This window comes from Lygodium microphyllum, chromosome 8 (assembly GCF_053477565.2).
Source record: "Lygodium microphyllum isolate KBCC chromosome 8, Lygodium_microphyllum_v1.1.10, whole genome shotgun sequence".
NCBI lineage: Eukaryota > Viridiplantae > Streptophyta > Polypodiopsida > Schizaeales > Lygodiaceae > Lygodium > Lygodium microphyllum.
This window is the reverse complement of record NC_141142.1, coordinates 63211702-63238434: the sequence shown is the minus strand read 5'-3', so window position 1 is coordinate 63238434 and position 26733 is coordinate 63211702. Positions and strand designations below refer to the sequence as shown.

The 26733-nt window shown below is 46.7% G+C and overlaps 1 protein-coding gene across 1 annotated transcript in view; it reads left to right on the top strand.

Moving 5' to 3' along the window:
• The window catches only part of LOC148032385 (coiled-coil domain-containing protein 39-like), a 224217-nt gene that overhangs the window by 143514 nt on the left and 53970 nt on the right, over positions 1 to 26733 (top strand). The window contains exon 11 of the mRNA XM_087684085.1: positions 2393 to 2486. Coding sequence (XP_087540211.1) covers positions 2393 to 2486 — 94 coding nt within the window. The remainder of the gene's footprint in view (positions 1 to 2392; positions 2487 to 26733) is intronic.

The window sequence follows — 26733 nt, the reverse complement described above, 5'->3', positions numbered from 1 at the left end:
CTGCCAAAGATGGAAACTAATTGTTAGCATGTTATCACTTGCTACATTTGGTGGCAAGAAATGTAGCCATGCTATAGATCTCCAAGATATGTCTCTCCACTCTAGAGACTCTCTCGAGGATTGGGATGGGGATCATCAACACTCTCCATGGGAGATGTGAAGGATTGCATGGTGGGTCTAAAAGGATGAGGAGGAGAGACTCCTACCAGACCATGATGAGCTTACAGATGTAGAATGTTGATGACATTGCTATCTTTTCGGACAGTTATAGGAGTATTTTCAGAGTCCTTGTTGCAACCATGGAGACCTTCTACCTAGCCTTAGGTGCTCTCATCAAGTAGCATTAGTCCTATTGATTCTGAATTTGTGATATGTAGTAGCTTGACCTCAGGTCTCATGAACATTTTAGTTGGGTTCCTTGCAAAACCATAGTCAAATATTTATGTTTCATTTTTTATTGATGTTATCTCAGAGTAGTCATTGGTCCCTCCATTGTTGAGCATTAGACAAAATCTCCTTTACTGGAGCAGCTCAGCCACATTATCCCTTAATATACCATAGTTGTCAGGTATGAAAGGTACAGTACCATACCATATGGTACTAAATGGTGCCTTACGATTTTATGAAGTATGGTACGATAAAAATATATTTTCTTCTAAGAAAATTTTAACTTGGTATTTTGGATGAGATGATAGAACACATGCTTAAAGCCAAAATAACAATGCCTAGGCCAACATGAAAAACAGTAAAAAGAAACACTCATAAAATGGTTAAAAACAGTTAAAAAACAGCTAGTTGCACCCCAAAAGTTACTGCAGGGAAGGGGGAAAGGTTTTTAAATACAAATCCATATGGTACATTATGGCATGAACCATATGGTATGGACAAGTCAGTAGGATGTGCGAGTGCAACTATGTACCAAACCATGTTTGCTTGGTGACTATGTGGTACATTATCTCTTGTTAGGCTTCTCCACAATGTACATTGGATAGGTTAAACATCTCATCCTCAACTTAATTTGGTTAAGGGGTGAATACCGAGGGAAAAGGCTGCTTAGGATGTCATCATTTAGTTGACATTTAGAGGTGGACTTGGGATCATTGATATAAACTGCTAAAGTAGATCCTTGCTTATCAAGCTCATCATTTTTCTGGTAAGATATCATGATAGAGACTCTTATTTTGGATCAGACAAGATTAGACAAATGTTGTTTCGTCCTTGGCAGTGAAAGTTCTGCAACATGTTCTTGAACTGATTGGAGAGCAAAGTGATGCAAATGAAATTTTTTGAAAAACCATCTGAGATCCATATGGACTAAGAAGAAAGAGATTGGACAGAGTAGGGAGTTGTAATTGCTAAGGTGTTGAAATTAGGATCAGACAGTTGTAGACAAGAAATAGTGGGTTGTTACTATACCAAAAGAGGGGCTGAGCTTGAGGAAATTCAATGAGATTCAATTTGACATCTCTACCTATCTTTTAATTGTTTGGCAAATATCAGATTAGGCTGTAAATAGAGCCAGTCAAGTTTAGACTAGAAATAATGAGTTGAGCAAGAATAGCAGCCGAGGTTGTGGGAATCTAGTGAAATTTATTTGGCATCTCTTCATTTTTTTTGTCTGGGAAACATCAGAGTGCCTATGGTTTTGGTTCTTCTTTGGCCACTCGTTTGGGTGCACTTTCTCATTGGGTTCTAGGAATGGATACCCTTGTATACCCACTTTATGTAAATGCAGTGTTCGTTGGTGCTTAGTATTGTCTCGCTCATTCCCCTCCACTCTCTATCTCCTTTTGCTCTAGATCATCTTCATGGTATCAAAGGATCCAAAATCATCCTCCTTTCCCTTGCCCTCCCTGCTCCCTCTGTCCCATTAGTGGTGAAGACTTGACATGGACCTTGTTGGCTATCACTTTATGGAGGGCTCCGCCTTTTGGTGCTCTTCCTCAACTGCCATCTCTGCTTCATGCTGCATGACTGATGGTTTCCATTGCTGCATTTTGGTCTAGAGGTGTCTCTGCATGCATGAGATGCACTTATGCTCTTCATGGCTGAGAATCATATTTACTGCTGCTTCATGTCCCTGGCAGCTGTTCCAGTGGCAGTGTCGTTGGAACTGCATTTGAGAGAGGTTGTCAGTTCATTCTGCTATTTGATTGCTACACACTGCTGGTTAGTGTGTGGTTCATGTTTTGCTGTCTAATACCTTGCGTGAATATGTGGAGCATGTGACTGCCTAGTACATGAACATTGCAATTCACAACTGCTATCTTGTCTGTCATAATTTCTAATCAACCTGTTGTGCCAAATACTGTTATGATTGAGGCAGGTGCTTATTCTAGAAAATGGCACTGTTATTGGTCTAGTTGTTCATTCTTTGAATCTATGATTACAGCTGATGGTTAAAGAAAAAGAAGAGAAAATGTTAGCTCGAGATCTGTTACAAATGGAAGTGAATAGGCTACAAGAAGTCCTTAATCTTAAAGCAGGTGGGATCTAAAACTCAAATTGCATTGTAAGAATCAGAGGCTCTATTGGTCATTTCATTTTTTCTCCCTCTTTGCCATGTTATTGATACTTTTGAGTTGCGCTTTCATAGAACATTGATGTTTTATCTTTGCAACTTAAACTTTTGTGAAATCTAAAGTTGTACAAGAAGAAACACCAAAAGTGATACTTGTCATCATCTAGTGGGACATTTCGTTTTTTTTAACCTGTTTGCCTTCTTATCAATTTTGAGTTGTGCTTTCCTAGAACATTGACATTTCCCTTTGCAAAGTCAAACCTCTTTTTGAATCTAAAGAACTTGTACAAGAAGAAACACGAAAATTGATACTCCTCATCACTTAGTGGAAGATATTCAATTTGGGAGCTGATAATGGCAAGAATGGGGTGTGTCTGCAGGCATTAGACTTGTCTGTTCAAATAATGTAGAAAAAAAATTTGTAGCCTGAGTTCCTTTTAATGTTTCTATGCATTTAACATTCAAGTCTACCAATTTGTGAGATAGATAAGACCTTAGTAGATCCTGCTGTGGTTTGCAACTTCAGACCTTATTGCTGTATCAATTCTACGCAGAGAGGCTTGTTATGTGATGTGAATAGTTTAGCTATTTATTTTTATTGGAAGCTAGAACTCTTGCTGGCACGTGGATTGTGACTATCTAAAGTTATGAAAGTGACAAAAGAGTTCCAGTTTGATTGTCAATTATCACCCAAATAATGGACACTACTACCTACTTCTGTCTTTCAAATCATACAGACACTTCTATTCTTGGGTTAAAGCACTCTTGATTAAGAATCAAAGTACAAACAGGATCTTTTCAAGATCATTGAAACATCAAAAGCAGTGGGGAAATGCATTGAATGACCATGCCAGTCATTATGTACAATCTATGGTTGCAATTCATGATATATAAGCATTACTATACCAGAAAATCATTTTCTCCTGCGTAGACAATGGTATATCCAGAAAAGTGGCCCTTTTGACAAGCCAAGGTACATCCTTATGTTTTATAAACATAGTGCATCCATAGCCATAATATGGTGTGTTTGTCAAATGCACTTGCAGCATTAACACGTCCTCATTAGTTTCTTAACTTTTTTGTGATAAAAGGTGTGGCTGATTATATTACTTAGGAGAAACTACAGTGAAGTAAAATGCTTGACAGTGTAGCTGGAGCCGCCTAGGGTGTCCTAGAATCCTTCCCCCCAACCTCCCCCCCCCCCCCCCCCCTCCCCCGGCAAAACACACACACACAACTACAAATTTATTTGGAGCTTGACCACTAAAAAAACTACATAATCCTTATAAACATAAGAAAATCCAGCCAAAGCATGTTGTTTATGCTCCACAACACAAAATACATTCCCATGTCCAACAAACACAACTTTCCACAACCGATACTGCTTACTGCCCGAAGAGATATCTTTCACATTCCACAAAGCAATTCTCATGATAAATCAAAAATGAGAAAAACTACTAAACCATTGCTTTCCCTTTTCCTTTTACATCTATAGCATTAGCTACCTAGAATCTCTCCATCTCACTTTGAATTACATCTACAAGATCTTCCCTCTGCAAACCAGCGATCGAAGCAAGAGAAGGAAATTGTTGTTGCTGTGAACGAAAAACATCCCTAGGCACAAGCCTCCCCCACCCATCTAAGTGCAAAGTAGAATTGGAAGTCCTTTTATCATCCACTACCGGTGCAGGCGAAGATTGAGGATTCATGTAAAACCCCTTACCTCTGCGTTGAAAGGTCTGAGTGATTGGGTGCGGTGGTGGGTGGGAAGGAGTCGAACGAGAAGCCTATCTAGCATTATGTCTAACCACTAAGACCCAAGAATCCTCCTGAGGAGACACATTCCGCTCAAGTGCAAGCAAAGCTCGCTCAAGACCAACTTGGGAAACCTCATTTCCTTCATCACGACCATGTTGGGGAAGCATCTCAGGATCAGCTTGTGGCTACTGAAGTATCTGCTGAGGATGGTGGTCTTGCATATCCATTTCTGGATCTATAGTGCATTGCAATACCTCGGGATTTTTGTCAAATTCTGAAATGAAATGGCCCAATTGACCACATCTAAAACAGTGCTCAGCAAAAGTACCCCATATCAACTCATAAACCAATGTTTGCAGTCCTGGAACCTCAAAACACCAACACCTCACCAAGGGTTCTCAAAACCAAAGAGAGGAATCTCCAATGATGTGCAGGAAAATCAACCACCTCCACCCAAATTGGGCATGTGTGCCTCAACACCTCTTGAAACTCGGCCATAGGCCTCCAAGGGATCATATGAACAAGGTGCCCATCCAAGAACAAAGGAATGCACTACATAATGAAAGCCCACACTTCCGAGGAATGAAAAAGAACCTCAAAAAACCCTTTCGGACCATCATAAATCTCTTCAACAAGAGGGGCTTGCACATGCCCTGAAGAATCATCTTGGCATTGTTCAACACTTACAAGCATGGATTGCAGCCAAGCACGAATCTTGGTGATCAAGGGAGTCCTTCCTGTTAAGTAAAAGATGGCTGCCCCCTCATGAAAAGCAGCAATCTGCTATAGGACCAGTTCTGTTTCTATGACTGCAACTACATGATCCCCATCCGGTAAAGAGTTAGCTTTACCCTCATTAGCATGGACAAAATTGGACATAAGATGATTGGCAATGGCCAGTACAAACTGAAGAGACCCATCAGTCTGTGAACAAGAAGCATGAATCTTTGGCTGAGGCAAATTTGGTAGACATTATACCGGTTCTTCAACCGACATCTTCCGATGTTTACCTATCTCATCCCCATCTGTCAATGGCCCAAAATCCTCACCATCTGAGTCTGCCAGATCTCGGTCATTCCCATTTCCAATATGCTGGTCGAGAAAGGCCATATCGATACCATTTGACACTTGCAGATTTTCCATCACAGAACTAGATGCTGAGCACGAACTTCTTTATGACCCTTGTTGCAGGCTGGCAGACCACAAGTCTTCTCTCTCTCTTTTTTTTCGTCAAAGGTAATTGTATTAATTACGAAAAAAGTACGAGTTTACTTGATTACAAGATACATGATGGCACTAAGCCATCATGTGAAACGGTTCTAGTTCTAAGAGTTACATGGTCATGGCAAATATGTAGAGCAAATTGTCATATGCCAGGGACGCAAGTCCTCCTGGGAAAGTAAGTCTGAATGCTGAAGAAGATCTATCTGCCAATACAAGAGACCCTTAAGCCTAGCAATATGCCGCTGAACATTACAGGCGGAATCAAAAAGAAAAGCATTCCGAATGGTCCAGTTATGCCAACAGCCCCAATATCGAAGAAAGTGAAACACGAGCTTCATATGTGGCTGTGCCGGTGTTGGGTATTTGGGCTGCACAAAGACCCAATCAAAGGGCCTTAGCGAGAAACCAACCACCGCTCTCCAAACGGCTGACAAGAACGACCATATTTTCTTAGCGATAGGGCAAGAAATAAATCGGTGACGGGCAGATTCGACACTGGTGGTGCAAAAGAAACGGTTGCCATTGGATATTCGTCGCTTGGAAAGAGCCGAAGCAAGCGGAAGACCCCCAATCATCACCCTCCAAAGAAAGACCTTATATTTGAAGGGTGTCTTGTTCAGCCACCCTTCCATCACAGTTGCCCTCCACCATGACCGGGATTTACGCAATCCCCATAGCGCATTAGCTTTAGTGACCAGCCAGTGATGATCTTTAATCAGAAGATGATAGACCTGGTTAGCGGAATCTTTGCCTAAACTCAGCCGGCCTTCAAAGTCCCAATCCTGCCAAGGACGATCCGAAGCAAGGGCAGGAAAGGGTTATCTGCTCTGGAGCACCATCAAAAGCTGTTCCCATAAATGCCTGTATCCAAGAGGGATCCTAAAGATCCTCCTGGCTGTACGAAATGATATTAACACATTGCGACTGACAAGGGTGGCATCCGCGACTGAAGTTAAGCCCAAATGTGCCATACGGTTGAATTGTGGTCGAAGCTCTTGTTTACCTTCCCATGAAAGTAACCGCGAGATTGCCAGCAATTCCAGTTGAAAAGAATTAGCAGCTAAGCGATCCTCCGCCGGATGCCACTGAGGACCAGTTTCCAGGAACATACCAAATGGGCAAGCAGTGATGAAGAGGAACAAGAGAATCGGGAATCAGCATTAAGAACATGCCACCACGAACTCTGGATTTGGGTATTGCCATGCCGAAGCCCATGCTCCTCAAGGAAATAATGGACTATAACGACCCACGGATGATGATCTGAGCACATGGCGCAGAAAAGAGACCAATGGAGGGCCAGCATGTGAGTTTGGGCATCCAAAATAGCTCCTCCACCCATGCGTTTGGGGATGCACGCATGCGACCAAGAAATCCAAGAAATGCGTGCATGCAAGGAATCTTTCTTCCATAACATAAAACGAATAAACTGAGTCAGAGCATTCAGAGTAGTAGTAGTCCAGGGCAGCAAGGGCAAGAAATATGTGAGCATCGGCAACATAATTGTCTGGGCTACTTTGAGGCGAACATGGAATGGCCAAGCCTGAGACTTCCAATACATGAACTTAGCTGCCAGTTTCTGAGAAGTCCACTATAGAAGCTGCTTTGGGGGAACATCAACGCCCAAGGGGTAGCCAAGATGCCTAACAATGAAGCCACGAGGCACAACGATACCCTGCCAGTTCAATGACTGCAAATCCAACTCCATGCAGCTGAGAATGGCTGATTTCAACTCATTGCTGCGAAGGCCGGAAGCCTGACCAAAGAGAGCCCAAACATCCAATGCTTTGCAAAGGTTATCCTTATCCGCCTGCAAAATCATAAAACTGTCATCAGCCAAGGATTGACTAATGAAATGTTGTCCAGAAGGAAGCGACAATCCAGCCAACTGAGTGGAAGCTGCCATATGAGATAACATCGAAAGAACTGGATGAGTCGCAAGGGCAAAGAAGAGAGGGCTCAATGGGCACCCCTGTCTGACAGAGCGGGCAAGGGCAAATGGCTCGGTAACGCCTCCATTCAACATGACTCGCGAAGACGCCACTGCACTGATGATGTAGATCAGTCGAGACATCCGATCACCAAAGCCCATAGCATACATAAGCTCTGCAACAAAAGACCAGTCCAGATAGTCGAAAGCCTTTTCCAGGTCCAATTGAATCAGTACGACCTCCTGATTAGAATGCCTTGCATAATCAATCACCAGTTGCGCATTTAATACATTGTGCAGAATGTTTCGGTCCTTAATGAAACCATATTGAAGAGGATGCACAATGGCAGGGAGATGCTTGTGGAGCCAATTCGCCATTACTTTGGAAAAGATTTTGTACATAGAACCCATTAAAGAAATTGGCCGCCAATGTTTCAACATAGACGGCAAAGGAACCTTTGAAAGCAATTTAATAAGTCCTTTCCATGAGGAAGGCATAATCCCCGTTTCCACACCTACTGAAACAAAGCCGTCAATGGTTTCGCCAATTGGGTAGCAAAAACCTCAAAGAACTCATTGGTGAGACCATCCCAGCCAGGACTTTTATCCTTGGGTAAGTGTAACAAAACATCCATAACCTCCGCCTCACAAATATCTGACTCCATAGTTTCAACATAGACGGCAAAGGAACCTTTGGAAGCAATTTAATAAGTCCTTTCCATGAGGAAGGCATAATCCCCGTTTCCCACACGTGTTGAAACAAAGGCGTCAATGGTTTCGCCAATTGGGTAGCAAAAACCTCAAAGAACTCATTGGTGAGACCATCCCAGCCAGGACTTTTATCCTTGGGTGAGTGTAACAAAACATCCATAACCTCCGCCTCACAAATATCTAACTCCATAGTGGCTTGCATGTCCTGCGGAACCTGATTACGGACCAGGTCATAAAAAACTGAACGGGCCTAAGTAGTTTGGGCTGAAGGTGGAGAAGTGGAACCAAGAAGGTCGATTAAATAATTCCTACATATATGCACAATAGTCCGCGGATCAAGGACCAGGTGCCCTTCTGCATCCAGAAGTCTAGTCATATTCTCTCTAGCAGGAGAGGCATGGAGGGCTCGAAAGAACTTATGAGTCTGACACGCATTATCTTGCAAAGTCTCCGTCAGATGCTGCAATTTGGCCTGCTGATACGATTTCAACTGAAACTCTTGAATAAGATGAGCCACACGCATTGCCAGTGCTAGTAGAAATGCATCATCTGGAGTGTCCACCAGCAAAGAACGGACCAAAGCCAGTAAGTCCTCCGCTGCTTGCCGACGCTGTCGACAAAGAGAGGCATGATGGATTCCATATTGCCGAGCAACCCGCTGCACATTAGAGAGCAATCGTTCAAACAAAGCAGTGCCCTGAGAGGAGAAGTCCAGTAAGAATCTATCAATCAATTGCTGCATATAACCCTGAAAGATTGCATGCTTCAAATAAGACGAGTTAAAACGCAAAGGGAGCCTCTCCAGAAATCGCTTAAAAGGTGCAATGGGTTGTGCGAGCATCTCAAGCTGCAGAGGAAAATGGTCTGACAATGCATATTGCTGCAACACTTTCATGCGGTCCAGCCGCGACCATGTTGTTGCATACTGAGCGGAATGGAAAGTAAACCCTGTAGAAGACGGGTGTAGCCAGGACCAGAGATCTTGCTTAAGAACAGCAAGAGCCAACTCATGCCACCTACGGCTTTCCGGCGCGTCCATTACCGAATGCTCCGATGTGGACTGCGAAGAATCAACACACATATTGAAATCCCCCATGAAGAGGCTCCGTCTGCCAAGTGGCAAAGAAGTCTGCAAAGTATGCCAAAGCTCCCGGCGCGATAAAGGATCATTCGGAGCATAGAGACCAAGTAACCATAAGATTTCTCCATCGAATAAAATTTCAATCACCACAAAGCGGCCGTGCACATCATTTTTAATAAGAAGAGGTTGATATTTTTCGTGTACAATCATGAGCACACCAGAATAACGCATGGCATGTGTCCCTGCATAGAACAGAGGAAAGCCATGGCAATCCACAACTTTTCCAACTTCACCGTGACTCTTGTGTTCAACAGCACATAAGACATCCCACTGATTCTCATGCAATACAGTCCACATGGCATGTTGCTTATGGCGAGAACAGATTCCTCGCACATTCCACGTGGCTATTTTCATGTGTTTTTTGTAAAAGAAAATTAGGTACGAGGCACAGCTTGCCTCGATTTGACCTTTTCTGCGAGAATGTCCAGGACTCCCTCATCCAAGAAATCAGCCAACACGGCAAAAGAGTTCTGCGGACCAGATTTGGAGGTAGACGGCATATCTGCTGGCTTGGGAATGGAGCGGGGATAACGACGATCCCACGGGGTAATGACGTTGCCTCTGGTATCAAAAGCCAGCTTAGCTGGTGGACCCTTTGGACGATCCGAATACACTCTCCGAGTGGGCTGAGGACGGGGGGCAGAGGAAGCCATCGCAGGAGGAGAGTGCTCCGACGGCAACATTTCTTTCCTGCTCATATAAGTACGCATGGAATCTTGTGACGCAGAAGGCACAGAATTCTCCATGCCAGCAACCACCCTAGTATCTTTTTTTGTGCGTACTTCAACCCTGTCTATGCCACGGGAATCTAAACCCGAAACCTATTGTTTACCTTTATCCAGAGCTTTAGGTGGGTGAATAGCATCTTGCGACGGGACATCACATACCATATCTTCCATGGGTAGCGCAACATGCCCATCATCTGAAGTGTGTTGCTGTTCTGGGCATTCAGCAATGAAATGCCCTAATTTTCCACAGGAAAAGCAGTGTCCTGCAAAATTGCCCCATTTCAAACGAAAATGTAAAGGATGCATGCCAGAGCAATTGAGACGCAACCACGCAGGCCTTTTTATACACAAGCAGTTACGATTCACTGCCCTTAAACTTGGAGGGACGAGAACAGTGCCCACAGCAGCCATGGCGTCCTTCAACAGTGGCCTATAAACAGCCGGGCAATTTTCCACTTCAACCCATACAGGGAACTCCCGTTGCAGCAGGCGCTGAAAATCTGCCATTGGGCGCCATGGTACAACATGGACCAAACGGCGATAAAAAAACAGAGGCAGTTTAAACAGAAGAGCAACACGGTGCGTCTCAGATTTTAACAGCACCTCAAAAAAACCTCGGGGCCCCACAAAAATCTCTTCAACACATTCCCCTTGTAGCAGACTGTGCAGCCACTGGCGAATACGGGAAAGCTAGGGGATTCTACCAGTGAAGAAGAGTATCACTGCGCGATCATAGAATACTGCAAAGGAGCGCAAGACAGATTTGGGGTCAACAATGGCTTCCAAAACATCTTCCGGTGCAGAGTCAGAAAAGACTTCCTGATTATGTTGAACATAATCGCCAAGTAGAGTGTTGGCAAAATCTAGCAAATGCTCCCAGTCAACATACTGAGGGTCTGCAGAGTCCGAAGCAACCTAAGCATAGGAACGATCCTGATGATCCATTGACTCCTCCGAAGTGTGCTTGGTGCGTTTGCCTGCAGGCTGAAAGTCAGGAGCAATGGGCATCTCTTCATTGCACGGAACCATATCGTCAGGTTCCTCGGTATCAGAGTCCGGACCAAGCGCTGCCACCGTTTGGTCTATAAAATCAAGGTCCAGGCCAGCCATGGTGTATCACTGCGTATACTGGTCAGAGGCCGAACGAAGATCTCACGGGCGGCAGGAATGCGCAGGCTGCTCTCCCTCTTTCTCAGGCAAAACGGACCCGGCACTGGACTGACGAAGAAGCTTGGGAAGTGCGTGCGCAGAAACAAACGGCCGTTGTGCAGAGAAGGCACGTCGGCAGGCAAAGAAGGGCTCGTTCCCTTTGCTGGCTCACATTGTCGCGTGCTCTGTGTGGCAACCTGGGTGTGACTGGCTACTAGCCCTTGGTGGCAAAACGGGCAGATCAGGGCAGGCAGTAGGCAGGGAGCGACGGAACGTCCAGGCAGAGGGCGAGCTCTCTCTCTCTCTCTCTCTCTCTCTCTCTCTCTCTCTCTCTCTCTACGGTGCGCACTGTAGGGCGACCAGCTGTTCGCAGACAGGCAAGGGCAGGAGTCGAGCCGCAGGGTTGAACAGACCCCACGCTAGTCCGAGGGGAGAACGCAGGCAGCGCGTGAGGCAGAGGAGCACGTCTGCGGGTCAGGAGAGGCGCGTCAGATCCTCTCGCTCTCTCTCTCTGATGGGCACGGACGACGACGGCGGCGACGGCGAGAGTATAAGAACGTTCCTGATGACCCATTGTCTCTTCAGAAGTATGCTTGGAGCGTTTGCCCGCAGGCTAAAAGTCAAGACCAGGAGGCATCTCCTCTGTGCAAGGAACCATATCCTCTGATTTCTCTGTATCAGAATCCGGATCAAGGGCTTCCACCGTTTGGTCAATAAAAGCCAGATCCAGACCAACCATGCTTCTCTCTTCTCTCTCTCTCTCTCTCGCTCTCTCACTCTCTCTCTCTCGCTGTACAGGGGCAGATCAGCTCTGTGAGCTGTGCAGAGTCGCAGGCGCGTGCTCCCCGATTATCTCTCTCTCTCTCTCTCTCTCTCTCTCTCTCTCTCTCTCTCTCTCGTGAGCGACGGGATGCTGGCGTGTCTGGCGTGAGCGACGGGATGCTGGCGTGACGAGACGTGTCTGGCATGACGGATGTGTCTGGCGTGATGCTGGCGTGACGAGACGTACCTGGTGTGATGGACGTGTCTGGCGTGAGCGACGGGATGCTGGCATGACGGACGTGTCTAGCGCGAGTGATAAGAGCTGACGTGACTGTCACGTCCCCGTCCTACAAGAGGCGGCAGTCTAGTGGGAGCAACGGTAGTGACAATAGTCTGGCGGGACTGTCGTGAATGCTGACCTGAAGGAGTTGTTCTGAAAGGTCATGTCTCTGCACAGGGAGACAACCACTGTCCTGCAGGGACACGAATGTACTTAGAATGACATAAATGCTGGCCTGTCTGCTGTGTCCTGGGTGAATGTACTGTGGCAGCAGTGACGAATCCAGACACGCTCAGATTGCACTTACTCTCTCAGACTGACATAAATGCAGGCACTGTGAATGTACTGTGGCAGCAGTGACGAATGCAGACACTCTCTCAGATTGACGTGAATGCAAGCTGACATGAATACAGACACTGTGAATGTACCGTGGCAGCAGTGACGTATGCATACACTCTCTCATATTGCAGACACTCTCTCAGACTGACATGAATGCAAACACTGTGAATACACTGAGATTGCAGATGTACTCAGACTGATGTGAACCTTGCATGCTGTGTGGACTGGAAACCTGCGTGATCTCAGACTGACGCACATTAACATTTCATGCTACAGTCATATCTTATGATGCAGTCATATTGACAGTCTATGATATACTGTCTCTAGTTCATGCTAGAGTGAGAGTTTATGTCTACTCAGACTGTAAACAGTTTTATACTATAGCGCATACTATAATTACAATGGAAGAAACTGACAATGAAGGAATCACAAAACCAACCATGGAGACAATGTTTCATACACCGCCAAAGAACACGAGATACAAAACCTATGGGCGTAAAACCCGAGATTGGAATGTCTCTCCAGGGTCAAGTAGATATGAGAAGACATCCCGCAAAATTAATGAAACACTATATGAGGAGATGTTGACCATACTCCGTGCTGAAATACGTACCATGAGGAAGGAAATGGAAAAGGACATACAAGAGCGAGTTCGAGCTGAAATGATGGAAGAACTAAAAAGGAAGATGCAACAAACATTGGATGCACACATGGCAGACAAAAACTCATTGATCTCTAATCTACAAGAAGAACTAGAGGAATGCAAAAAGAAATTGGACGCACAAAAGGAACCACAAACCACACCGGAACTACAAAAAGAAATGGATGTTTTAAAAAAGGACATGCACACCTATGCAAGTGTGGTGGAAGTCACCCAAAAGAAAATGGAGAATGTTGAGAATACCGTCAAAGAAAATGCAGAATGGATAGATGTGGCAAAAAAGAACAAAGGAATGCATGGCAACAAAGTGGAAGTCATGAATGCCACCTTGGAAGAAGAGGCCAAAAGACGGGCACGCGCACTCCACGTAAGAGTGGTTGGACTAGACGAGAAAAGCTCCCCAATTGAAGATGCTACAGCTCTTGCCACCAAAATTGGAGCTACAAATGTACCCATCATTGGGGCTTGGCGAGTCGGGAAGGCTGACACAAAAACAAAAGTCCTCATCTTGAAGTTTGGAGACCTGGAAAAGAAGAGAGCCTTCCTCTCTAAGAGGATCACTCTTAAAGGAGAAAAGATCTACCTAGATGAAGACCTCACCCCAGCCCAGTTAGCCCACAGGAGGGAAAATATGCCACGTGTTCTAGAGGCACGGAAAGCAGGTAAATGGGCTGTATACAGAGATGGAAGAGTCATCATCACAGAGAAAAGGAGGGCATGACGGTGTGCGGCCTATGAGACCCTGAAGTTCACACTGTGGAATTGCAATGGCTCCCTTAAGACAGATGTAGGTTATTTTGAGGATACTTTCAAAGGTATAGACATGCTATGTATACTGAGACACATCAATGTAAAGACAGCCGTTTACCTGATGTATATGGATATAGATGGGAAAGTGTATATCGCCCTCAGCCTAGACGGCCTGGAGGGACGAGGGGATCAGGAGGTGTGGCAATTCTATTTAGAGAAGAGCTCCGAGATACAGTCCAAGCGGTACATAGAGATGCAGAGGCAAGATACATGTGGATCAGGTTACGTACAAGCAGGACTCGAGACATGTATATTGCCATATGCTATTTTCCCCCTGCATACTCTAAGTTTGCCCCTAAAGAGGCATCCCCGTATACACCACTATATGAGGACATAATGGGATACATGAGAATTGGGGATGTTCTACTAGCAGGAGACTTTAATGCACGCACAGGAAACAACCAATCTGCTTTCTTTGACACTAGTGATGAGATGTTCAGAGATATTGCATTAGATGAAGTGGGATTAGTTAGATCAGCCCAAGATAGAGAGATAACAGAATATGGAACACACCTACTGGCACTGGGAAGTGCACATGGTTTGGCCATCCTTAACGGGCTACCACAGTGGCCAAGATCTAATGGCTTCACATGTTGGAATAACAAGAAGGGATCAAGCACAGTGGACTATTTGATTGGATCACCCAACTTGCTACCTGACATAAAAAGTTTTGAAATCTCAGACAGACCAATTGGATTAGTAGCAGGCCATGCAATTCTAGCTTTCACAATGCAATATGGGCATATACACGAAGCACAGTCACACATACCAAAATTACCACGCTATGATTTTGTGGAAGCGACCTCACACATATACAGCATTACTGTGCAAGATGCATTGAGGGAGCTAGACACACAGGCCTCTCTGGATGAGTTTACAGGACAGTTGGCCGAGATAATACACACTTCAGCAGCCTACGCTTTCCCACACACTACACCGTCAGATAAACCTCCACGAGGTAATGCCCCACAGAATGGCTGGTATGATGATGAGTGCAGAGAGACACGAGCACGTTTTCAAGGAGAGCTGGCACTTGGCATATGTACACATAAGCATGCTCGAACACTCTTCAGATGATTGGTACGCAAAAAGAAGCGGGAATACCTGAGCAGACTAGAAACAGAAATGTATTCCATGTTCTTGGGACAGGACAGCAAGAGAGCATGGAAAAATATGCACGAGAACCAGCCACCCCTACAAATTACTAGACCGGATGATTGGCATGGATATGCTTGCACACTCTATGATATTCCTGGCCAACAGCCTATGCCACTCCCCTCAACCTCAAGACCAGCAAATTGCAGATTTTTCACATTAAAAAAAGTGAGGAATGCCATATGGAAACTGAAAAATGGAAGAGCCCAAGACCATGAGGGTTTAGTGGCTGAACACTTCACGCATGCCTGTGATATTCTGGCACCAACGCTGGCTCACATCTTTAATAGGGCAGTTTGTGAGGGATTTCCAACCTGTTGGTCAGACCATATTATTGTGCCACTCTTTAAGAGTGGAGACCCCACGCTGCCTAGTAACTATCGAACTATCATGATTGGACACATGCTGGCCAAGATATATGGCTCTATCGTGGAACAAGCGTTGAGTGAATGGGCCGAGATGCATGGCCTGAGGTCAAAAGCCCAGGCTGGCTTCAGGAGGGGATATACAACTCTAGACCATATCTTTACTTTGAGGGCAATCATTGAAGAAGGCAAGGCATTCAAGAAAAAGATCTATTGCTGTTTTGTGGACTTTTGCAAGGCCTCTGACACAGTGCCACGTGCTAGACTCATGAGAAGAATGCAAAACATTGATGTGCTCGTAGAGATACAGTGGAGTATCTATGCCCTGTATGAGACAGTGACAGGCAGAGTACGAACACCTGAGGGCATCTCAGATACAGTCAATAGCACCATTGGGGTGAAACAAGGCTGTCCACTTTCACCGACACTTTTTGGGCTGTATATAGATGAAATTTCAGAATATGTGGATAGGATGGGTGGGGCCGGAGCCAGCCTAGCTAGAGTGCTGATACCATTACTGCTTTATGCCGATGATATTGTACTTATATCTGACTCACCTGAGGGACTAAATAGACACTTGGATGCACTATCAGCTTTTTGCAAAGATAGAGATCTTAAGGTGAACCTTGGGAAAACTAAAGTTATGGTATTTAACACTTCAACTGCTTGGGTGACAAGAGCTGAGCACCAGTTTACTTTTGAGAGAGAGCCAGTGGAGATGGTTAGACAGTATGTTTATTTGGGGTTCACATTGAAGGGGCCACAGTTCTCTTGGAGAGAGACATCAGAGGCTCGTTTGGCAAAATCATATGCAGCCTTAGGTGCATTGGAGAGGCAATGTGCTCACATACAATTTCATGAGCCACGCACCAAACTGTGGCTTTTTGACACCCTGGTTACACCCACGCTACTATATGGGGCAGCTATTTGGGGTCCGAGTCTCTTTCACACGAGGAGACAGCCTTTGGGAGACCAGGATGGACCAGAGAAGGAATACTATGATGGATGGGAGCATATGGAAAGACCACTGGTCAAGATGATCTCACGCATGATACGAGCGAAGAGCTCAACCCCACATGAGATTATCAGAGCTGAGTTGGGAGCATCACACATGGTAGTTGAGGCCTTGGTTTAGGCAGTGACTTTCATACATAGACTATGGGAGCTCCCCCAAGATAGATACCCACGGCTAGCCCTGGCCTCTTCTAGACAACTAGCAGTAGACGGTGACAGACACTGTTGGTATGCTCAGATGAGTACATGGAGGAGTCTACATGGGCTGCAGATTGACAGACTACCCCTCTTTGACTATAGCCTGGATTGCCCTACACTTGACCTAAGCCGATCAGAGCTAAACCATGTGATCAGAGCAGACATACTTATGTTAGATAGGGAGAAGACCTGGATCCGGCCCCCCTCCCCCCATGGCACGAGGATGCCACACTACCAGACCCACTTCCTTCAGGTATCTGAGGATGGTTTCATCGCCTGACCCAATTACATGGACACACAGCTGCCTCATGGACTACGCATAGTTATTGGTCAGATCCGCACCTCATCCCACCACCTAAGGATTGAGACAGGCAGATGGGAGGGTATACAGACAGAAGAACGCATATGTGCACTATGGGACAGAGAGCCAGAGTTTAAGGAACACTACATCTGCTGATGCACTATATATTATGACATACGAGGTAGATACCACTGTCTATTTCAAGAGGGTTTTGGACCCCTGAGATGGATCATGCATTTTGAGGATCAGAGATGCTTGGATTTTTCTTCTTGGAGCTCCAGAGGCGCAGAGCAACAATTCTACGGAGTAGGAGGCCCCCATAGCTCGGCTCACATAGACAGAGAGCAGTCACTGAGTTTTTCACTGATACACGACAGAGTATGGCAGATACCACTACTACTGCCACACAACCTACAGGAGTACATCATTGGACCTCATCTCCTGTAGGTGTCCCTTTGGATAGAGCAGTGGCACTTAGCCGGTCTAGGCGCCAACATCCACCCGGACGAAGGCCTAGACATCCACACCACAAACAAATTAAAGCCATCATTGAGCGCCACAGGAGACAGATGCCAAGACACCTCAGCCATGCAGAGATACACCTCCCTAGAGAACAGACATATCATTGATGGAGAGTTTTCCTTTCTCTACTCTCACTTTCAAATCATTGACATGTTTCCCTTTTATAGGACGCTATTTCATTTCCTTTTCAATCTTATAGGCATGTTTTTCATCTTTTCTCTCGTTTCAGATGAGAAACACACTATCATTGTATGTACTGCTTTGGTCTCATAGGCCACATTGGCCTTTTAGAGACATTAATATACTCTCTCTCTCTCTCTCTCTCTCTCTCTCTCTCTCTCTCTCTCTTTGTGACCAGAGGAGGAAGGTCGCACACGGGGAAGCAGCACGACTCGAGAGGATAGGCAAGGGCAGGGCTGAACGGGCTGTGCACGAGTCAGAGGGGGGAAACGTCAGGCGGGACGCAGAGCAGTAGGGCACGGTCACACAGCAGGGGGAGTCCGGATCTCGACTTGGGCAGACGACGTATAGCCAAGGCAGAAGACGAGAAGGCAAGAAGCGAAACAGGAATGGGGCAGAACGTGCAGGCACGAACGTCCTCGACGAATCTCGAACCTCCACAGGTAGGCGCCCGCGTGCAGGTTGACGTCCGCAGGTAGGGAGCAACCACGCCGGCGATTCAGGGACAAGGCTTCCACAGGCGGCTCAAGGATAGGGCACGATCGTCCGCCATTGTCTCTCTCTCTCTCTCTTTTTTTTTCGTAAAAGGTAATTGTATTAATTACGAAAAAAATACAAGATTACTGGATTACAAGATACATGATGAGACAAAGCCATCATGTGAAGAGGTTTTCTCTTTCTCTCTCTCTCTCTTTTTTCTGATTACAAGATACACGAGGGCCCTAGGCCAACGGGTGGGGAAGCCCCGTAGTAATGCACTGAAAAGGTTACACCAATCATGGCAACGACCCAGAGGCAATTGCCATATGCCACGGATGCAAATCCTCCCGAGGGAGCAAGTCGGAGTGTCGGATGATATCTAGCTGCCAATGCAAGAGCCCTTTAAGCCTGGCAATATGTCGGGGTACATTAGAGGCCGAATCAAAGAGAAAAGCATTGCGCGTGGTCCAAATGTGCCAGCATCCCCAATATCTGAAAAAGTGAAATAAGATCTTCTCATGCAACTGTGGCGGTGCGGGATACTTCGGGTGCACAAAAACCCAGTCGAAAGGAGTTAGCGAGGATCCCACCACCACGCGCCAAATGTGCGACAAGAGTGACCAGATATTCTTGGCGAGCGGGCAAGAGAGAAAACGATGTCGGGCCGATTCCGCCGGTGTGGTACAGAAGAAACAATTGCCATTCGAGATGCGACGCTTGGCAAGGGCCGAGGCCAAAGGAAGACCACCAATCATCACCCGCCAAAGAAAAACCTTGCATTTGAAAGGTGTCTTATTTAGCCAGCCCTCCATCAGCGTTTTGTGCCACCATGACAGCGATTTCCGCAGTCCCCAAACAGTGTTAGCCTCTCTCTCTCTCTCTCTCTCTCTCTCTCTCTCTCTCTCTCTTCGTAAAGGGTAATTGTATTAATTACGAAAAAAAGTACAAGTTTACTTGATTACAAGATACATGATGGCACTAAGCCATCATGTGAAACAGTTCTAGTTCTAAGAGTTACAAGGTCATGGCAAAGATATAGAGGAAATTTCCATATGCTAGGGACGCAAGTCCTCCGGGGAAAGTAAGTCAGAATGCTGAAGAAGATCTATCTACCAATACAAGAGACCCTTAAGCCTAGCAATATGCCGCTGAACATTACAGGCGGAATCAAAAAGAAAAGCATTCCGAATGGTCCAGTTATGCCAACAGCCCCAATATCGAAGAAAGTGAAACATGAGCTTCATATGTGGCTGTGCCGGTGTTGGGTATTTGGGCTGCACAAAGACCCAATCAAAGGGCCTTAGCGAGAAACCAACCACTGCTCTCCAAACGGCTGACAAGAACGACCATATTTTCTTAGCGATAGGGCAAGAAATAAATCGGTGACAGGCAGATTCGACACTGGTGGTGCAAAAGAAACAATTACCTTGGATATTCGTCGCTTGGAAAGAGCCGAAGCAAGCGGAAGACCCCCAATCATCACCCTCCAAAGAAAGACCTTATATTTGAAGGGTGTCTTGTTCAGCCACCCTTCCATCACAGTTGCCCTCCACCATGACCGGGATTTACGCAATCCCCATAGCGCATTAGCTTTAGTGACCAGCCAGTGATGATCTTTAATCAGAAGATGATAGACCTGGTTAGCGGAAGCTTTATCTAAACTCAGCCGGCCTTCAAAGTCCCAATCCTGCCAAGGACGATCCGAAGCAAGGGCAGGAAAGGGTTGTCTGCTCTGGAGCACCATCAAAAGCTGTTCCCATAAATGCCTGTATCCAAGAGGGATCCTAAAGATCCTCCTGGCTGTACGAAATGATATTAACACATTGCGACTGGCAAGGGTGGCATCCGCGACTGAAGTTAAGCCCAAACGTGCCATACGGTTGAATTGTGGTCGAAGCTCTTGTTTACCTTCCCATGAAAGTAACCGCGAGACTGCCAGCAATTCCAGTTGAAAAGAATTAGCAACTAAGCGATCCTCCGCTGGATGCCACTGAGCCTTCCGGAGGACCAGTTTCCAGGAACATTCCAAATGGGTAAGCAGTGATGAAGAGGAACAAGAGAATCGGGAATCGGCATTAAGGACATGCCACCACGAACTTTGGATTTGGGTATTGCCATGCCGAAGCCCCTGCTCCTCAAGGAAATAATGGGCTATAACGACCCACGGATGATGATCTGAGCACATAGCACGGAAAAGAGACCAACGGAGGGCCAGCATGTGAGTTTGGGCATCCAAAATAGCTCCTCCACCCATGCATTTGGGGGTGCACGCATGCGACCAAGAAATCCAGGAAATGCCTGCATGCAAGGAATCTTTCTTCCATAACATGAAATGAATAAACTGAGTCAGAGCATTCAGAGTAGTAGTAGTCCAGGGCAGCAAGGGCAAGAAATATGTGAGCATCGGCAACATAATTGTCTGGGCTACTTTGAGGCGAACATGGAATGGCCAAGCCTGAGACTTTCAATACAGGAACTTAGCTGCCAGTTTCTGAGAAGTCCACTATAGAAGCTGCTTTGGTGGAACATCAACGCCCAAGGGGTAGCCAAGATGTCTGACAATGGAACCACGAGGCACAACGATACCCTGCCAATTCAATGACTGCAAATCCGACTCCGTGCAGCTGAGAATGGTTGATTTCAATTCATTGATGCGAAGGCTGGAAGCCTGACCAAAGAGAGCCCAAACATCCAATGCTTTGCGAAGGTTATCCTTATCCGCCCGCAGAATCATAAAACTGTCATCAGCCAAGGATTGACTAATGAAATGTTGTCCAGAAGGAAGCAACAATCCAGCCAACTAAGTGGAAGCTGCCATATGAGATAACATCGAAAGAACCGGATGAGTCGCAAGGGCAAAGAAGAGCGGGCTCAATGGGCACCCCTGTCTGACAGACCGGGCAAGGGTAAATGGCGCGGTAACGCCTCCATTCAACATGACTCGCGAAGACGCCGCTGCACTGATGATGTAGATCAGTCGAGACATCCGATCACCAAAGCCCATAGCAAACATAAGCTCTGCAACAAAAGACCAGTCCAGATAGTTGAAAGCCTTTTCCAGGTCCAATTGAATCAGTACGACCTCCTGATTAGAATGCCGTGCATAATCAATCGCCAGTTGCGCATTTAACACATTGTGCAGAATGTTTCGGCCCTTAATGAAACCATATTGAAGAGGATGCACAATGGCAGGGAGATGCTTGTGGAGCCGATTCGCCATTACTTTGGAAAAGATTTTCTACATAGAACCCATTAAAGAAATTGGGCGCCAATGTTTCAACATAGACGGCGAAGGAACCTTCGGAAGCAATTTAATAAGTCCTTCTTTCCATGAGGAAGGCATAATCCCCGTTTCCCACACCTGCTGAAACAAAGCCGTCAATGGTTTCGCCAATTGGGTAGCAAAAACCTCAAAGAACTCATTGGTGAGACCATCCCAACCAGGACTTTTATCCTTGGGTAAGTGTAACAAAACATCCATAACCTCCGCCTCACAAATATCTGACTCCATAGTGGCTTGCATGTCTTGCGGAACCTGATTACATACCAGGTCATAAAAGACTGAACGGGCCTGAGTAGTTTGGGCTGAAGGTGGAGAAGTGGAACCAAGAAGATCGATGAAATAATCCCTACACATATGCACAATAGTCTGCGGATCAAGGACCAGGTGCCCGTCTGCATCCAGAAGTCTAGTCATATTCTCTCTAGTAGGAGAGGCATGGAGGGCTCGAAAGAACTTATGAGTCTGACACGCATTATCTTGCAAAGTCTCCGTCAGATGCTGCAGTTTGGCCTGCTGATACGATTTCAACTGAAACTCTTGAATAAGATGAGCCACACGCATTGCCAGTGCTAGTAAAAATGCATCATCTGGAGTATCCATCAGCAGAGAACGGACCAAAGCCAGCAAGTCCTGTGCGGCTTGCCGACGCTGTCAACAAAGAGAGGCATGATGGATTCCATACTAGCGAGCAACCCGCTGCACATTAGAGAGCAATCTTTCAAACGAAGCAGTGCCCTGAGAGGAGAAGTCCAGTAAGAATCTATCAATCAATTGCTGCATATAACCCTGAAAGATTGCATGCTTCAAATAAGATGAGTTAAAACGCAAAGGGAGCCGGTCCAAAAATCGCTTAAAAGGTGCAATGGGGTGTGCGAGCATCTCAAGCTGCAGAGGAAAATGGTTCGACAATGCATATTGCTGCAACACTTTCATTTCAAGCATCTCAGGGAGGAAATCATTATTCTGCATGATGTATATGCGGTCCAGCCGCGACCAAGTTGTTGCATACTGAGCGGAATGGAAAGTAAACCCTGTAAAAGAGGGGTGCAGCCAGGACCAGAGATCTTGCTTAAGAACAGCAAGAGCCAACTCATGCCACCTACGGCTTTCCGGCGTGTCCATCACCGAATGCTCCGATGTGGACTGGGAAGAATCAACACACATATTGAAATCTCCCATGAAGAGGCCCCGTCTGCCAAGTGACAAAGAAGTCTGCAAAGTATGCCAAAGCTCCCGGCGCGATAAAGGATCATTCGGTGCATAGAGACCAAGTAACCATAAGATTTCTCCATCGAGTAAAATTTCAATCACCACAAAGCGGCCATGCACATCATTTTTAATAAGAAGAGGTTGATATTTTTCGTGTACAATCATGAGCACACCAGAATAACGCATGGCCTGTGTCCCTGCATAGAACAGACGAAAGCCATGGCAGTCTACAACTTTTCCAGCTTTACCGTGACTCTTGTGTTCAACAGCACACAAGACATCCCACTGATTCTCATGCAATACAGTCCACATGGCATGTTGCTTATGGCGAGAACAGATTCCTCGCACATTCCAAGTGGCTATTTTCATGTGTTTTTGTAAAAGAAAATCAGGTACGAGGCACGGCTTGCCTCGATTTGACCTTTTCTGCGAGAATGTCCAGGACTCCCTCATCCAAGAAATCAGCCAACACGGCAAAAGAGTTCTGCGGACCAGATTTGGAGGTAGACGGCATATCTGCTGGCTTGGGAATGGTGCGGGGATAACGACGATCCCATGGGGTAATGACGTTGCCTCTGGTATCAAAAGCCAGCTTAGCTGGTGGACCCTTTGGACGATCCGAATACACTCTCCGAGTGGGCTGAGGACGGGGGGCAGAGGAAGCCATCACAGGAGGAGAGTGCTCTGACGGCAACATTTCTTTCCTGCACATATAAGTACGCATGGAATCTTGTGGCGCAGAAGGCACAGAATTCTCCATGCCAGCAATCACCCTGTTACCTTTTTTTGCACGTACTTCAACCCAGTCTGTGCCATGGGAGGCTAAAACCGAAACCTATTGTTTACCTTTATCCAGAGCTTTGGGTGGGTGAATAGCATCCTGCGATGGGACATCACATACCATATCTTCCATGGGGAGCACTACATGCTCCGGATCTGAAGTGTGTTGCTGTTTTGGGCATTCGGCCATGAAATGCCCTAATTTGCCACAGGAAAAGCAGTGTCCTGCAAAATTGCCCCATTTCAAAAGAAAGTGTAAGGGATGCATGCTAGAGCAATTGAGACGTAACCACGCAGGCCTTTTCCTGGTAGTGTCCCATAACATACACAAGCGATTACGATTCACTGCCCTTAAACTTGGAGGGACCAAAACCGTGCCCACAGCAGCCATGGCTTCCTTCAACAGTGGCCAATAAACAGCCGGGCAATTTTCCACTTCAACCCATACAGGGCACTCCCGTTGTAGCAGGCGCTGAAAATCTGCCATTGGACGCCATGGTACAACATGGACCAAACGACGATCAAGAAACAGAGGCAGTTTAGACAGAAGAGCAACACGGTGCATCTCAGATTTTAACAACACCTCAAAAAAACCTCGGGGCCCCACAAAAATCTCTTCAACACATTCCCCTTGTAGCAGGCTGTGCAGCCACTGGCGAATACGGGAAAGCTGGGGGATTCTACTAGTGAAGAAGAGTATCACCGCGCGATCATAGAATACTGAAAAGGAGCGCAAGACAGATTTGGGGTCAACAGTGGCTTCCAAAACATCTTCTGGTGCAGAGTCAGAAAAGGCTTCCTGATTATGTTGAACATAATCGCCAAGTAGAGTGTTGGCAAACTCTAGCAAATGCTCCCAGTCAACATCCTGAGAGTCTGCAGAGTCCGAAGCAACCTGAGCATAGGAACGATCCTGATGATCCATTGACGCCTCCGAAGTGTGCTTGGTGCGTTTGCTTGCAGGCTGAAAGTCAGGAGCAGTGGGCATCTCTTCATTGCACGGAACCATATCATCGGGTTCCTCAGTATCAGAGTCCGGACCAAGCGCTGCCACCGTTTGGTCTACAAAATCCAGGTCCAAGCCGGCCATGGTGTATCACTGCGTATACCGGTCAGAGGCTGAACGAAGATCTCACGGGAAGCAGGAATGCACCGGCCGTTCTTCCTCTTCGCAGGCAGAGACGGGCTCGTTCCCCTTGCTGGCTCACGCTGTCGCGCGCTCTGTGTGGCAACCTGGGGGTGACTGGCTGCTAGCCCTTGGTGGCAAAACGGGCAGATCAGGGCGGGCAGCAGGCAGGGGGCGATGGAACGTCCTGGCAGAGGGCGAGCTAGGTTAGGTGAGGTCGATCCTGCGCAGGGTCGGTTTGCAGGGCCCCAGCTTCATGCAGGGTCCAGTCGAGCCTGCGCTGCCCTGGGGGAAGGGGCCAGGCGACGCGCAGGGCAGGGCGGCGAAAAAAACGCAGGGCAGGGCAGTGCAACGCGCAGGCAGGTCAGGACGGCACGCAGGGGGCGACGAAGGGCGACAGGGCAGGGGGCGACGAAGGGCGCGCAGGGTGCAGCGAAGGGCGACAGGGCAGGGCAGCGCGCAGGGCAGCGCAAAGGGCGTCCGAAGCAGGCGCTCTCTCTCTCTCTCTCGCTCTCTCTCTCTCTCTCTCTCTCTCGCACCTGCAGTAGGCGACGGGCTGCCCTAGACGAGCAGGAGAGGCAGAGAAATCACCGCCACAGTCAGGTCACGGACAGGTTCGCCATCGTCATCGCCATCCTCTTGCGCGCCATCTCTCTCTCTCTCTCTCTCTCTCTCTCTCTCTCTCTCTCTCTCTCTCGTAAAAGGTAATTGTATTAATTACGAAAAGAGGTATAAGTTTACATGAGTACAAGATACATGATGGCTCTAAGCCAACGTGTGTAAACTGTCAATACAAAACCAGGAAAGACTTACAAAAATCATGGCAAAGACGCAGAGGAAATTGCCATATGCCAGGGAAGTAAGTCTTCCCGAGGGAGCAAGTCACAGTGCCGAATGAGATCTATCTGCCAAAGCAAGAGGCCTTTAGGCCTGGCAATGTGACCCGGAACATTAGAGGTTGAATCAAAAAGAAAGGCATTCCGAGTGGTCTAATTGTGCCAGCATCCCCAGTATCTAAGAAAGTGGAACAAGATCTTCATATGCAATTGAGCCGGTGTGGGGTATTTTGGGCGTACAAATACCCAATCGAAAGGGCTTAGTGAGAAACCCACCACAGCTCGCCAAACTGCTGACAAAAGTGAGCAGATCTTCTTTGCAAGACGGCAAGAAATAAATCGATGGCAGGCCGATTCCACAGTAGTGGTGCAGAAGAAACAATTGCCGTTAGAGATTCGACGCTTGGAAAGGGCCGAGGCAAGAGGAAGACCACCAATCATTACCCTCCAAAGAAAGACCTTGCATTTGAAAGGTGTCTTGTTCAACCAGCCCTCCATCACCGTTGCCTTCCACCATGACTGAGCTTTGTGCAACCCCCATACAGCATTAGCTTCAGTAACCAGCCATTGATGATCTTTAATCAGGAGATGGTACACCTGGTTAGCTGAGGCCTTTTCCAAATTCAACCGACCTGCAAGGACCCAATCCTGCCAAGGACGATCCACAGTAAGGGCAAGAAAGGGTTGCCTGCTCTGGAGCACTAACAAAAGGTGCTCCCACAAATCACGGTAGCCACGAGGGATTCTGAAAAGTCTCCTGGCCATATGAAACGATATCAAGACATTGCGACTGGCAAGGGTGGCATCTGCAACTGAAGTCAAACCCAAACCGGCCATACAGTTAAATTTTGGTCTGAGCTCATGTTTGCCATCCCATGAAAGTAATCTCGAGGCTGCCAACAATTCCAGTTGAAAAGAGTTAGTATGTAAGCGTTCCTCCGCTGGATGCCAACGCGCCTTCTGGAGAACCAATTGCTAGGAGCCAACCAAATGAACAAGCAGGGATGAGGAAGGACTCCAGAACCAAGAGTCTGCATTAAGAACATGCCACCAGGAGCTTCGAATTTGTGTATTACCATGCAGAAGCCCGTGGTCCTCAAGAAAATAACGGGCTATAATGGCCCACGAGTAATGCTCCACACACATGGCATGAAAAAGAGACCAACGAAGAGCCAGCATATGAGTTTCGGTATCCAAAATAGCCACACCACCCACTCGTTTGGGAGTACATGTATGTAACCACGAAATCCATGAAATACCTGCATGCAGTGAA